Below are 14,788 nucleotides of genomic sequence, written 5' to 3' on the forward strand. Positions count from 1 at the left end.
TTGAACAAAAATTACCTTTAATAAACAGACACAGTAATATATTCTCCTGATTAATCTCTTCCAGAAACTGATGCTGACATATTACATTGTTTGTTTCATGTTTCAAAATGCACCGTAGTTCTATTCTATGTTGTAAACTACGTTGAAGCTAATTCAATGGCCCTGTCTGAGGTTAGTCATGAAAATCTCTTAAAGAAATAATACATTTAATTTCAAATAAAATAGCAAATGAAATAGAAAATACATGGCTCAATCACACAACCAACAGTCTATTAAGAAGGTTCCACATTAAAAACTAAGAATAGCAACCATTTATTGAGCATGTATTACCTTTACTCAAATACTTACCTTTTGATTTGCAAGTTATTACCACAGGATTCTGAGGGTACAAGTGTTTTTTAGAGTAATAGCCTCAGGACCTAGTACACTGACTGACTTAAAAAAGAATGTCAATAATGCTAAATGAACTGAATGAATAAAAGAGTGGAAGGATGGATGGATGGTTGGTTTGGCTGACTCCAAAGACAATGATTTACACTCACTCTACACTGTCTCTAGGGAAAACTTCCTAGAGATTTGAGCAGAGAGCCAAGGTTATAACACATCAGTCTGTGTATTCATACTGTGATAATGTTAAAAAGTCATTTACCCTTAAGGACCTTCCTGGCTGTCCCTCAAGCACCCATTCCTTCCTAAAGCTCCAGGAATCCATGCTTTTGCAGGAGGCTGACTACACCCTCAGCTTTAGAGATGAAGGATATGATTCAGGATAAGCCAGTCAGGACATTTCATCCTACCAGCTATTGTTGCTGGCACGAGTTTGGGGAGATCTTGTGATTGAAGCCTTTTTAAGAGTAAATCTTGGGACAAAGGCATTCTCTCTCTGTTTGGACCTGGAACTTCTATAGCCATCTGTGCTCCTATGTGAGAAATCAGTCTGCAGATTTGGGCAAAAAAACCAGAGAAGGGCAGGGAAAAGAGAATTATAGGGAATTAGAGCTGAAAATCCAAAGCACGTTAATTTCAGTATCAAGCCCTGCTTGAAGCCAAGTCTACCTCTGGACTTTTGTCTATGTGAACTAATACATTTCCTTGATTGTTTAATTCATTTTGTACTGGGTTTTTTTGTTAACTGCAATCAAAAGCATCATGCAAAAATATTAACTATTTTCAATTTTTACATCATTATTATAGCTCTGAAGAGAGTCTATATAATACTGTACAGAGTTATGTTCTTTTACCCTTCATTTCTATAACATCATACCTATATATTACCCAAATTGGAACAGCAGCTTTCTGAAATATTTGAGAATTTAAATTCAAATGAACTATAGCTACAGAAAACATTTGAGGGACTAAAAATCAACATCTACTCTATTGATATTTGAGATATCTATTTATTTATTGAAGGCATCCAACGAATGCTGTAGGATTTGTACAAAAATACCCATGAAGTTGGAATCTTCTTGATATAATCATGTCTCAAACAAAATGTAAAATAAACGTTATTACCTTCAGTATGACAACTCACAGATATCCTTTTTTATTCTAAATGCATATTGTATTCCCTACCTCTTTACACTGTCTTCCATCTAGATACAAAGGATAATTAAAAAGAAAAACATGTATCAAAAGCAACTGCTTACTTAGCCAATCACATACTTTGTAGCTTCTAAAATTTAACTACTGTTTTACTGGTTTCTACCTGCTAGTATTTCAAACTACAACAGAGACCTTCCTTGACTTCCCGAGAAGATAATCAATAATGCATCTATCCCTCTTCACACCATGTATGTACTTGTATTAGAATAAAAATATGAATTATTTATGTATATTGCTAGAGACTTTGAGGAGACCACCTAAACAACTTCAATTCCTCCTTCATCTGTTTAGTCTTAACTGCAAGTATCCAAAGACTGTAATCCTAGCACTCTGGGAGGCCGAGACGGGCGGATTGTTTGAGCTCAGGAGTTCGAGACCAGCCTGAGCAAGAGTGAGACCCCGTCTCTACTAAAAACAGAAAGAAATGATTTGGACAGCTGAAAATATATATAGAAAAATATTAGCCGGGCATGGTGGCACATGCCTGTAGTCCCAGCTACTTGGGAGGCTGAGGCAGTAGGATCGCTTAAGCCCAGGAGTTTGAGGTTGCTGTGAGCTAAGCTAACGCCATGGCACTCTAGCCCAGGCAACAGAGTGAGACTCTGTCTCAAAAAAACAAAACAAAACAAAAAAACAACATATCATTCAGCACCACATATAAGCTAACTGCTTCTGATGGGGAAAAAAAGAGAATAAAATGAAAAGGGAAAATGCAGAATAAAGGAAATCAAATGATGATTAAGAGAAATGCAACAGAAATGATAAATATGTAAAATCAAAACAGCATAAATTTATAAATTCAAGTGAATCCAACAATAGCCACTATTAGCATGTTGATATATTTCCTTCCAGTCTTAATTTCAATGTGTGTGAGAATATATATATATTCCCTTATGATTGGATAAATAGGGTTTTCTCGCCCCATTTCCACTCTCATAAAAAACATTGTGATGAACAGCCTTGTGTGTAAGAACATGCATGTGATCAAAATTTCTAATTATATCTTTTTTTTTTTTTGCTAATTTTTTTTTTTTTTTTTTGAGACATAGTCTCATTCCGTTGCCCGGGCTAGAGTGCTGTGGCATCAGTCTAGCTCACAGCAACCTCAAACTCCTGGGCTCAAGCAATCCTCCTGCCTCAGCCTCCCGAGTAGCTGGGACTACAGGCATGTACCACCATGCCCAGCTAATTTTTTCTATACATATATGTTTTTAGTTGTCCGTATAATTTCTTTTCTGTTTTTAGTAGAAACGGGGTCTCGCTCTTGCTTAGGCTGGTCTTGAACTCCTGAGCTCAAACAATCCACCCGCCTCGGCCTCCCAGAGTGCTAGGATTACAGGTGTGAGCCACCACGCCCGGCCAAAATTTCTAATTATATCTTAAAGAGAAATTACCAAATGTGGGTCCACTAGGTTGAAGTATGTTCATGCTTTTAATGCTTCTAATCTACGTTTCTACCAACAGTTAATATATGGCCAATCTCACCCTACTCTTGACCATTTTATAGGCAAAAATAGCACTATTTCATTACCAGTAAGCGGATATTTTGTATGTTTGTTATTTTTATTTCTTTTTCTTCTTTTTCATATCCTTTGCCAAATTTGCTACTGGAATGTTATTTTTATTGATTTTACAAGATCTGTGTAAATAAATAATAGGTACTTTGTAATCTTAGTAATATTTTTATGTGTTTGCCTCTTAATTTTTATTTTTCTTAAAACAGATAATTTTTATACAATCAAATTTATTATAATAGTCGCTCCCCTTATGATTTTTTCCCTAGACTCTGAATATACTTTCAGAATATTTTAATACATTCTGTTTCCTCCCTTGAAAAATTCACCATGTATAGTAGTATACAAAAGCCTCTGAAAAGCCCTCAAAGAAACATCTTAAAAATTTTAACCTAGCATTTAACAAAAATCATTTGAAAAGAGAGTATCTGTTAACATCTTAAGGAGCAGTATTTCTCAAAAAGCTTATTTGAAAACCAAAAGCCTCGAAAGTCCTTCCTCATCCACAAATTAATATTAATCTGTTTATTTCTATTTTTTAAACAGTTAACTTTTTTATATCAAATTCTTTAATATTCACTGGGATATATTTTGATGTAAGTATAACATTAAGAGCTACGTTTATGTTTTTCCTTCCAAATAGTTACCCAACTATCTTGGCATCTTTCTCCCGTTGATCTCTAATGCCAACATTGTGACTAAATCTTTCTCTGTTCTTAATTGTGTCATTTATCTTCTTCGTTGGTATGCCTATTGGGATTTACACCAGTATCACACATTTTGACTATGGTAATTTCATGGAATGTTATAATATCTGGTAATATAAATTGAACTCTGTCCTCAACTCTCTTAAATGAAAATTTCTTGGCTATATTGATCTTTTCATAATTTCAGATCAAGTCTAATACCATTTTATAAGGTTTTTTTTAAACAAAACCTGAGCTGTTTATTGAAATTACATTAAGATAACACATTAATTCTGGAAATAGAGATATTTCCAATATTCAGTCTTTGTATCTAAGAACATAGTATTTATTCATTTATATACTCCTCATTAAATATTACTTACATATTTATTATCTTACATTTCTTATTAATATAAAGTTTATCTCCAAATAATTTTTTTGGTATTATTTTGATGGAGATTCTCCACAATTTTACTTATTGACTATTACTGAATTATAGAGGAAGCTACTATTTTTATCAGTATTTATCTGAATTAATGGAGACTTTTATTGGCTTTAATAGTTTCTGGATTGATTCTCCAGGATTACCTAAATTAAAAAAATTATGTTATCTATATATACTGATAATTTTTGTCTCCTGCAAATAGCTATGCTTTTTATTGCACTGGCTAGTGCTCCCTAACTCTGGCAAATAAAAGTTGTAACAATGGGCATTCTATTAATAGAATTTAATGGAACTCAGTATTTTTAAAACTATAATGATGCCTGTTCATTTGAGTGAGATATTCTTTATCATAATATGGGGATACTTTTCTATTTCTAGTTTATTGATAATTTCTAAAAAGTCTAGGAAATGAATTTTGTCAAATGTCTTTTTATCACCTATTAAAATTATCATATGGCTATATTCCTTTGACCTAGTTATTTGGTACATAATAGTAATGTGTTTTCTAATACTGAAGCATATTTGAATTCATGAAAAAAATCCTACCAGTTGTGGTACATTCTTCATTATATATACTGTCAAATTAAAATTGCTAATATTTTAAGATTTATGCTAATATATCATAATGTCATAAGTGACATTATGATACTTTTCTTACTTTTGAGCTCTGTCTAAAGTTATCCTAGCTTTTTAAAATTGAAGGCGAAGTTCTTTTTGTTCTATGCTCTGAGATGGTTTGGATAGCAATTAATTGATAATTAATTGTTTTATGAATGTCTGAAAGAGCTCTCCCATAAACTGGTTTGGATTCAGAAACTTTTGAGAACATAATTCTTTTAAAACTTTTAGCATTTCTTCCAAGTTATTGATTTATCCAGGGTTAGTACTTCCTGTTGAGTAAAATTTAATCATTTATGTTTTCTTAGAAAACCATCCATTACACTAAGATTTACAAATACATTAGTACAAAATTATGAGAATTGATTTCTATAGGCTATGGCTATATCCTAACTCACTGCTAATTTTTAATACCTATTTTTTCTTGTGTTTTCTTTATTTAGACCTGTTACAGATTCATTCTACCATTTTGTTCTTATTTTTGTAAAGAAACAAAGTTGACAAATTCAATTATTTGTTTTCTCTTTATTTCTGCTTTTATCTTTATATTTTCATTTTTCCTGCTTTCTCTTTCTGTTGTAAAATTTCTAATTTTTAGCTGAATGTTTATTTTCATTTTTTCCAATTTAATAATAAAAAGTTTAAAAGCTAAAAAGTTGCTTCTGTTTTTTAAAAACACTTTGTGCATACTTATTGAATTTTACATGAACGCTTCTAAGTCCTGTTATTATCTAAATAGTCTGTGATAGTAGTCTCTAATTTATTTGTTTTTGGTTCATTAGTTGCCTCTGATTTTTTCTTTCCTTTTTAATTTGGAGTCACAGTTTGTTTGTTTAACTTCTGTTACTACTTTCTAAGTTTGTTTGTTTTCCACTCTGGTAAGGCAATATGCCCTATAAATTTTTGCATTTTTGGAATTTGTTGACTGTGAGTGTGTGTATGTGAGTAACAGACAGACAGACACATTCCTCATGAACAGATGAATAATGGTGTTCTGTAATAGTTTTCAATTAAAAACTTATCTACTGGGTACAATGTACACTATTCTCATGACAGGTACACTGAAAGCCCTGAGTTCAGCATTATACAATTTATCTATATAACAAGAACACTTGTACCCCCTAATATTTTGAAATGAAAATTATTTTAAAAATCTTAAAAAAACAGTGAAACACTTTCATTGATGATATGCAAAGCCAATACATACAATCGAATAAGTGCTGGTTGAAGAGGTGTTGAGGTAGGGTGGAGGTTAGAGTTCTACCAAACCTCTCCCACCTTCCCTAAAGTGCCCCATGGTATCCTTGGAGTTACCTGGATAAGATTTTAAAACTACTGCTCATTTATAAAATGTTATATATGCATCTAGTAGATAAACTTAGATATTTATTAAAATATTTTTTCCCCTTAATCAGTCTATTAAGGATTGAGAATGACCTCTCCTTGTACTACCAGAAGCTTTTGGTTATTATGTTTCAATCCTCTGGAATTTGATGATTAATATTTTGTATCTACTATATCTTCATTATAGGCAGTATCTTTTAGTAACAGAATTAATGCCTTTATTCCATTTTAAAGCTTTTCTTCTTAAATTCTCTTTCCTCTGAAAGTAATATTGTTACCACTAGCATTTGGATTTGTGTCATATACCTCCAATTGTTTTTACTTTTAGCTTTTAAAAAATCTAGTAAAATTACATTTCTATTCCTATATAGTATATGTATCTATGGGCATAGTGTATGTATGTATGTATGTAAATGTTATACATATGTAAATATATATGCAAATTTAAATGCATATACATATCTGTATATGTATAAATTATATATATATCTTTCTGGTATATAATTCTATCTTCATTTCTTATAAAATTTTTAACTTTTTTCTGAGTTTCTGTTTTTAATTCAATCTTTTAAACTTTTTTGGTATTTACAAATGTTTGTCTTACTAGGATTAGCCTTTTTTCTTTAAGGTTAAATCTTGTCTAAGACATTTGTGGACTCCTAGTTTTATAGGCATTTTATTTTCCTTTCCTTTATAATTAAAAAAAATCATGATAGGTAGAAATGGAGATAGTGGAAAAACAATTCAAAAATAAAAGAAGATGGACAACTTGTATAGCCATCCACCTCACTACTTCTTCAATGAGTCTTCCAGTCCACTTACCTTCAAAAACTATCCCTGGAACAATCTGTAGGGATCATAACCATGTTACACTTGAGGCACAACGCAATGACATATCTGACTTCCCTTACCATTCAGCCTTTATGAGAAACTCTGTGTGTTAAAATCTATGGCTAGGCTAGTTCAAGTTAAGCAAATTCAGATGGCTAGTAGGGATCTTATCCAATTTAAAGTTAATTAAGAAAATTTTTTAAGCTGCCTTAAATTTTATGTATACCATTCTGCTTTCTCTCTAGATTCCAGTATTAAGCCTTTGACTCAAAAGCCCAAGACAGTCACTAGGGATTGTCTGCACCCCAATCTGTTTTTGTTTACTTTTATCAATTTGAGGATTAGTCTGAAGGTAGAGTTCCCCCAACTTTTTAAGCGTCCATTGTTTACATTCTCTTGCAAACTCAGCAGCTTATTAGACTGAATAGTTTACTTTATTAATGATAAACATGAGCTTCTCAGGTTCCTCCACAAGCAGGGCTGTGGTCTTAGGCAGCGCTCTTCTGTGAATGACCACAATTCCTCCCTGTTAAGAAAACCCTAAGCCATTTGCAGCTTTTAGTGACCTTGTCTTGGCCTTTGGTTGACACACACCACAATTTGTTAATCAGAATTCAAAAACTTAGAACGAAAAGAACATCATTGACACTAAAACACAAGTGATTCATTTTAGGATGGAGGTAGATGGGGAGGAAGGGTCCCTTAAGGGGAGTTGTATTTTTATGTATTATTATGCTTATCATTTACTTGTTTCTCTTTTCTAGTCCCTCAAATACACTAAAATAACTCTAAAGACTATTTAATTTAGAAGTATCTTCAGAGATCATGATCATGGATCTCTACTATAGGTACACCCAAGTGTTAGAATCTGGCGCTGGAGAAAAATAAATAGGGTAGGAACTAGTTAACTGTCATCATGACAGATTAGCAAGACAAAATAGATGTAAAAATTCAGACATTTTTCATATTTCAGAATTACATAATACTTATTAGTAATGAAGTAAATTATGAGTGAAACATACAGCCAAGCACACATACGTCAGCTAAAAAAAGGAAGAACGGTCTGTTTTTTGTATGCTTGCTCAATGTTTTGAGCTACGATCCCAAGTGAATTTTTATGTCTATAAAGAAAGAAAGAAAACTAAAATTAAGCTTTGTTGGTAGGTCTATACCATTTTCATGCATTCTAGGGGAGAAGGTAGCAAACAAAGTTTTCGCAACCATAAGTGATGCTTAAAGGAAAATTAAATCACAGAATGATGCCAGGACTGATTATTCCATTGCACTTTAAAAGCAAGAGATTGCAGTCTGTGAGTCCAAAGTGGTTTCATATGGAATGCCACAGTTGTGGTTTATTCTTGAAACTATAACCTGTCAAATTAGAAGCAGGCAAGGCCTATTCTCTTAATGGTTCCACTTTCTACTGTCCATAGTTATGTCTACAAGTTCAGCATTTTTTATTCAGTTAAACTCTGTGTTCTGGATACATAGAATATCAAAACTATTCTTTGTTATCTTGGTTAGATAAAGTTTTAGTTATGACATAAAATTTAAAGGAGATGCCAATCTCAGATTTATTATATAGATGAAACTTTCATTGCAACTCTTTTTATCAACTATTGATATTTTATTATCCTGGTTACCACTATGTAATGTATAACTACAGAGAAGAGGTATAGACTGCATAAGTGCACAAGCATTTTTCTACCGTGCATTTCCAGATATTTACTGACTTTCGTATCTTACTGATTCATCGTTTTTCCAGGCCTACAGTAGCCTGCTATTATGAGCTTGGTGTTAAAAATGCTCTATTTCTTCTCTTCTCCTTGATTGTGGAATGCCCTTCCAGGCAACAGGTTTGGTTAGTTGAAATTTTCCCATAAAAATTAAAAGGTTACTTGTTCAATTGTACTAATGTTTTATGTAGAGTCCTTCCTTAATGAACCTTTCTTAATGCCCATTTTTATAATATAAAAATATTTTTAAAATAAAGCATAAACAGTATTTGCTCTCTGTGTAATGCAACATAAGTGAAACCATGCCACTAAACAATCATATCCTGTTTAGGCCATAATGACATCAGAAATATATGTTTATCATCTGCTTTGGACAACTTAGCATGTTTTTGGCCCAAGGCAAAATTGAACTAAAACCATTTGCAGTTGCCCCAAACCAAGATAACCACACATTTCTAAGGTAATTGATACCTAAAAGAACATTGCATTTAGATCACAGTTCATGATCTAAGCATACTAAATCTTTAAAGAAGGTTGTTAAAGTTAATAAAGCATGTATGTCTATTGGACTTCCTCCAAAATTTAACATGAAATAATTATATTTTTAGCATGCATAGAGAGTATGATAGAGTGGGTACTTAGTACAATCTTTTGGAATTCTGGAATTACCTCTCCTCCCCAATTTAAAGAGTAAAACGAACTATAAGAATACTGCCTTGGAAGGCACTCAAATGAAATAAATCATTACTTTTATTTTTTCCTGAAGTATTCAAAGAAACAATATTTTTATGTATAGATAGCTAAGGTAAATAGAAGACATACAATTTTCATATTCATTGTTAAAACATATCCAGGAAATCCAAATACGTATCAATAACTTTGTGTTACTGTGATATAAAGCATATAATTGCCCTGGATACTACCTAGCTACTAAGTCCAACTATACAGCCTGCAACTATCGTCTGAACAATAACTCTTCATGCTATATGCCAACACAAAAGCAGTAAGAATTAACTTTGTCTACAAAGATAACTAGATGATTTGGAACAAACAGTAAGTAAATATTTAATTATAAATTTGCTTTTATAGAATAAAATAAAACCAGTATATGTCATATCCAGAGTAGGGAAACTTAGCTATTTTCAAAGGAGCAAACAGAGAAACAGAAAACTGAAGTCATTTCCAAAAGTCAACCTAAAGACAGCTGACTCCCTTCTCCAGGGCTTACTCCTCTGCACATTGCTGCCGTCAGACATAAAACCACTGATTTAGTAATTTGGGACAACATTTCAAGAATACAAAAATAAAACCAAATAGCATAGGCACTGCAATGGTTGTTCTGTTTCTGTAAAAATGGAAGAATACAATACCTCCATTCTTTCTTGTTTAACTTCATCAATTTCATCATCTTCAAACATTGCCAAAAGTTCTCCTGTCTGGTCAATAGAGTTAAGAAAGTCCTGAGCAAACTTTTGTCTTTTGTTCGTATTACTGCTGCCACTCAATTTGTCTTCATGAAGATAAGGGAAGGAAAAAAGAAATGTCAATAGGTTTACATCAGCGCTAATCATTATACATATTAAATACTGCATATGAAATTCAGAATTGGAGTTCTCTCAAAATAATCTTTAAAAGAATTCTTGCACCCAGAATAAAAGTGTTAAGTCATGAAGAATTAAACAATTTATTCATATCACAAATTAGACTGAGAGAATAAAACCAAATTATCAATTACCAAAATAAGTGTGAAAAGGCTGATTGAAATCCTTTATAAAAAGGTGGTATGGGCCAGGCGTAGTGGCACATGCCTGTGTTCCTAGCACTTCAGGAGGCTGAGGTGGGAGGATCACTCGAGGCCAGGAGCCTGAGACCAACCTGAGCAAAATAGCAAGACCTTGGCTCTACAAAAAATAGAAAAATTCGCCAGGCACAGTGGTGTGTGCCTGTAGTCCTAGCTACTTGGGAGGCTGAGGTAGGAGGATCACTTAAGCCTGGGAGTTTAAGGTTGCAGTGAGCTATGATGATGCCACTGCACTCTAGCCCAGGCAATCAGGCAACAAGGTGAGACCCTATCTCAAAAAAAAAAAAAAAAAGGGGGGGGAAAGAAAGCAAAGCAAAGCAAAGAAGGTATACTTTCATGTTTGGAAAAATAATACTGTTATATAGTATTTATAATAGACCTGAAATGAAATGGCAATAGAAAAAAACAATGAGTAAGGATATAGTAGGCAAACACAAGCAAAGAAAGCGGAACTGGCAACATTAATGTTAGAAAATATAGTTCAAGACCAAAAGCACTAGGGTAAAATATTATCTAATAAAAGGAAGATTATTCTGTTAAGTTATTTATTTGTGAAGCCAGGTATGTTTAATTCTAGAAAATCTCTTTTGTGCCATATTTGTATCCTACTATTTTTATTTTTTATTTAAGTTGCCACCTAGCTCCCACTCTATTTTGCTGGCAGCTATTGTATTCTCTCTCTCTATCTTCCTCTCTCTAAGTGTATGCATTACTCCCCTCACAGCAATATTAATAGTTTTTTGGGAGTATTTTTCTGCTTTATGGGATTCAAATGTGATTTTTGGGATAAGAGCAATCCACAGGTAGTTGACAGGCAAAGTGGTAAAGTAGAAACAGGCAGATTGTTAGCACCCCACTGAGGTACTCCACGGAGCCTCCCTGCTCTTATTCTCTCCAGAGTTTTCCAATATCAAGGACAGGGAGGATTTAGTCCAGTCATTCAACTCTTTCTTGGCTCTTGGGTGTTAAGAGGTATATTCTGGAGGGGCCTATATCAACCTTCTCCCAGGCTCTCCCAGATCCTTGAATGACAGGCTCTTTACAACATGTGCCATTTCCTGATCCTTACCTCAGGCCTCCTCCCTGCTTGTCCCATATGCTTAACCAGTGGGGACCATAGTAGGGAGAAAGCCGTAGCCTCAGCTCTTTACAGGGACTGCTGCAGCCCCTGCTAAAGCCCCACTTGTACCCAAATTTAAGTAAACTTCACATACTTTGGCTAGAGAAGAAGACAAATTAGAATTGGAAATAGAGGAAAAGGGAGCCACATATAGTCATCATACTCTAAAAAATCTTCTTTTCCTATCCACATACTTTCCCACAATAAAAATGTTAATATATTCCAAAAGGTAGAGATTTTAAGTCTTATTCTGATAATAACCAAAAAAAAAAAAAATCCAAAATATGAGGTACTATCTACTTGATAATTTAAAAACACTCTTCTTTAATAATCCCTGGAGTAAAGAAGAAATCAAAGTTCTAATTATAGGCTGGGCACAGTGGCTCACACCTGTAATTCCAGCACTTTGGGAGGCAAAAGAGGGAGGATTGCTTGAGGCCAAGAGTTCAAGAGCAGCCTGGGTAACAAAGGGAAATATCATCTATACCAAAAAATGAGAAAATTAGTCAGGTGTGGTGGTGGAAGCCTGTAGTCCTATGAGGCAGGAGGATTGCTTCAGACCAGGAGTTCAAGATTACAGTGAACTGTGAATGTGCAACTGCACTCCAGTCGGGTGACAGAGTGAGACACTGTCTCTTAAAAAAAAAAAAAAATCCAATCATAAATAATCTAGAAATTAATGAAAAGAGAAACATTTCTTATCAAATATCATAGCTATATCTAAGCTCTGCTCAGAAGTAAATTTTTAGCTTAAAGCCTTTGTATTTAAAAAAGAAAGACTAAAGATTGGTTAGATAAGAGTCCAACTTGAGAAACTATAAAAAATAAAGACCAAAAGACAAAAGGTGGAAAGAGGGAATTAGTAACAATAATTCTGAAATTAATAAACCAGAAAAAATTAAAAAGATAAATGAAAGCAAATACTGCTTCTTTGAAAAGAGCAATAAAACAGACTATGGCAAGGCTGATTAAGAAAATAAATAAAAACAAACACAAATAAATAAATCACATCAAGATTGAGACATGGAATGAAGAGTAAAGAGAATATTACGTAAAATGCTATGGCAATACATTTGAAACCTAAAATGATCTTACCTTTTTTCTCTTCAGAAATAAAGGTATCATTACAATTATTTAAAAGCAAAACACAACTCTGAGAAAGTAACTGCAAAAAGTCAGGAAGGAATGTAAATATGGCAATAGGTAATTAATACAGCAAAATACATAAAAATATCAGTGTGAATTAGGGAGTAAGGAAGAACTATATTATTTTTATGTGACTAATTACATGCTCTTATATCAAATAAAGATGATCCAAACATTCCCAAACGGAAGTACTAATTATCAGCTGTAATAAGCTTAATAAGAGTATCTGCTATAAATATATTAGAATAAATATTTAGAAAGAAAAATGTGTTTTCCATTAGAAAAAAATGGTTTAAAAACTATAATTATGTGTCTGTTAATTTATATCATGTATTTTTGGCCTTTAATAATAGGAAAATAAACTTTAAGTCACTCATTGTCTAAGTTATACAGCTTTTAATGATATATTGTTAATGAGGTATTACAATATAATTTCTGGGCAGAGTATAAACATAGATTTTATTATAACAGCTAAATTTTTAAAAACTCAAGACACTGAGAAAGTCAGCACTTAATGTAATCAATGGTGAAGGTTTGACCAAAGGGATAGGGTCTTAAATGATTCCCCACCTCAACCCTCTCCCTCACAGCTCTAGGCAACCACTATGTTACATTCCGTCTCTATAGATTTGCCTATTCTAGACATTTAATATAAACAGAATACAATATGTGGTCTTTGTGATTGGTTTATTTCACTTCATGTTTTCCAGGTTCAATGAACATATCAATATTTAATTCCTTTTTATTGCCAAATAATATTCCTTTATATGAATATTACATACTCATCTGTTCATCAATTGACAGACATTGGGCTGTTTCTACTTTTTTTTGTATTATGAATAATGCTGCTATTAATATTCATGTACAAATTTTTGTGTGGTTATATATTTTCATTTCTTTTCATTCTACTTCATTAGGAATGGAATTGTTGGTTCACTTGGTAAATCTATGTTTAACCATTTGAGGATCATACAAAATGCATTCTGAAATGCCTGCCCCATTTTATACTCTCACTAACCAATGTAAGAGGGTTCCAACTCTCCACATACTCAACAGCAATGGTTATTATCTTTTTTATCACAACCATCCTAGTAAGTGTGAAGTAGTATGTCACTGTGGATTTGATTTGCCTTTCTCTGAGGGCTAATGACATTGAGCATTGTTTCTAGTGTCTATTGGCCATTAGTAAATCTTCTTTGGAAAAATGTCTATTCATATCCTTTGCCCAGTTTTAAATTGAGCTATTTGTTGTTTTAATGTTGAGTTTTAAGAATTCTACACTCAAGTACCTTATCAGATATAGGATATGCAAAATTTTCTCCCATTCTGTGAGTTGTCTTTTCAATTTCCTGATGGTGTTTTTTGAAGCATAAAAGTTTTAAAATTGATCAAGTCTAACTTATCTATTTTTTTTTCTTTAGCTGCTTGTGTCTTTGTTGTCATGTTCAGAATGCTTTGTCTCACTCAAGGTCATAAACATTTGCTCTCATATTTCTTTCTAAGAATTTTCTGGTTTGAGCTCTCACATTTAGGTCTATGATCCATATAGAGTTAACTTTTGTGTATTGTATTATGAAGGGGCCCAAATTCTTTCTTTTGAATGTGGATATCCAATTGTCCTGGCACCATCTGTTGAAATGGTATTCTGTCCCTATTGAACTGTTTTGAAACCCTTATCAAAATCATATGAAGGCTTAATTTTTAAACTCTCAACTCCATTCCATTCCATTGACCAATATGTCTATCCTTATGCCAGTACTACTTTGCCTTAATTACTGGCTTTATAGTAAGTTTATTGTTTTTTTTTTTTAATTTTTGGAGACAGCATCTTTATCTGTCTATAGCAAGTTTTGAAATTAAGCATGAATCCTCCAACTTTGTTCTTTGTCAAAATTGTTTTGGCTAATCTGTATCTTTTATGACCTAGAATATGGATAATATTCCA

The 14,788-nt window shown here is 32.9% G+C and overlaps 1 protein-coding gene across 4 annotated transcripts in view; it reads right to left on the minus strand.

The window, feature by feature from the left end:
• SUPT3H (SPT3 homolog, SAGA and STAGA complex component) overlaps nt 1-14,788 on the minus strand; it is a 447,473-nt gene that overhangs the window by 139,118 nt on the left and 293,567 nt on the right. For all 4 annotated transcript variants that reach the window (XM_045542085.1, XM_045542088.1, XM_045542086.1 and 1 more), the window contains one exon: nt 10,147-10,286. In XM_045542085.1, the coding sequence (XP_045398041.1) occupies nt 10,147-10,286 (140 nt within the window). The remainder of the gene's footprint in view (nt 1-10,146; nt 10,287-14,788) is intronic.

Source organism: Lemur catta, chromosome 2 (assembly GCF_020740605.2).
Source record: "Lemur catta isolate mLemCat1 chromosome 2, mLemCat1.pri, whole genome shotgun sequence".
In the NCBI taxonomy this organism is placed as follows: Eukaryota; Metazoa; Chordata; class Mammalia; order Primates; family Lemuridae; genus Lemur; species Lemur catta.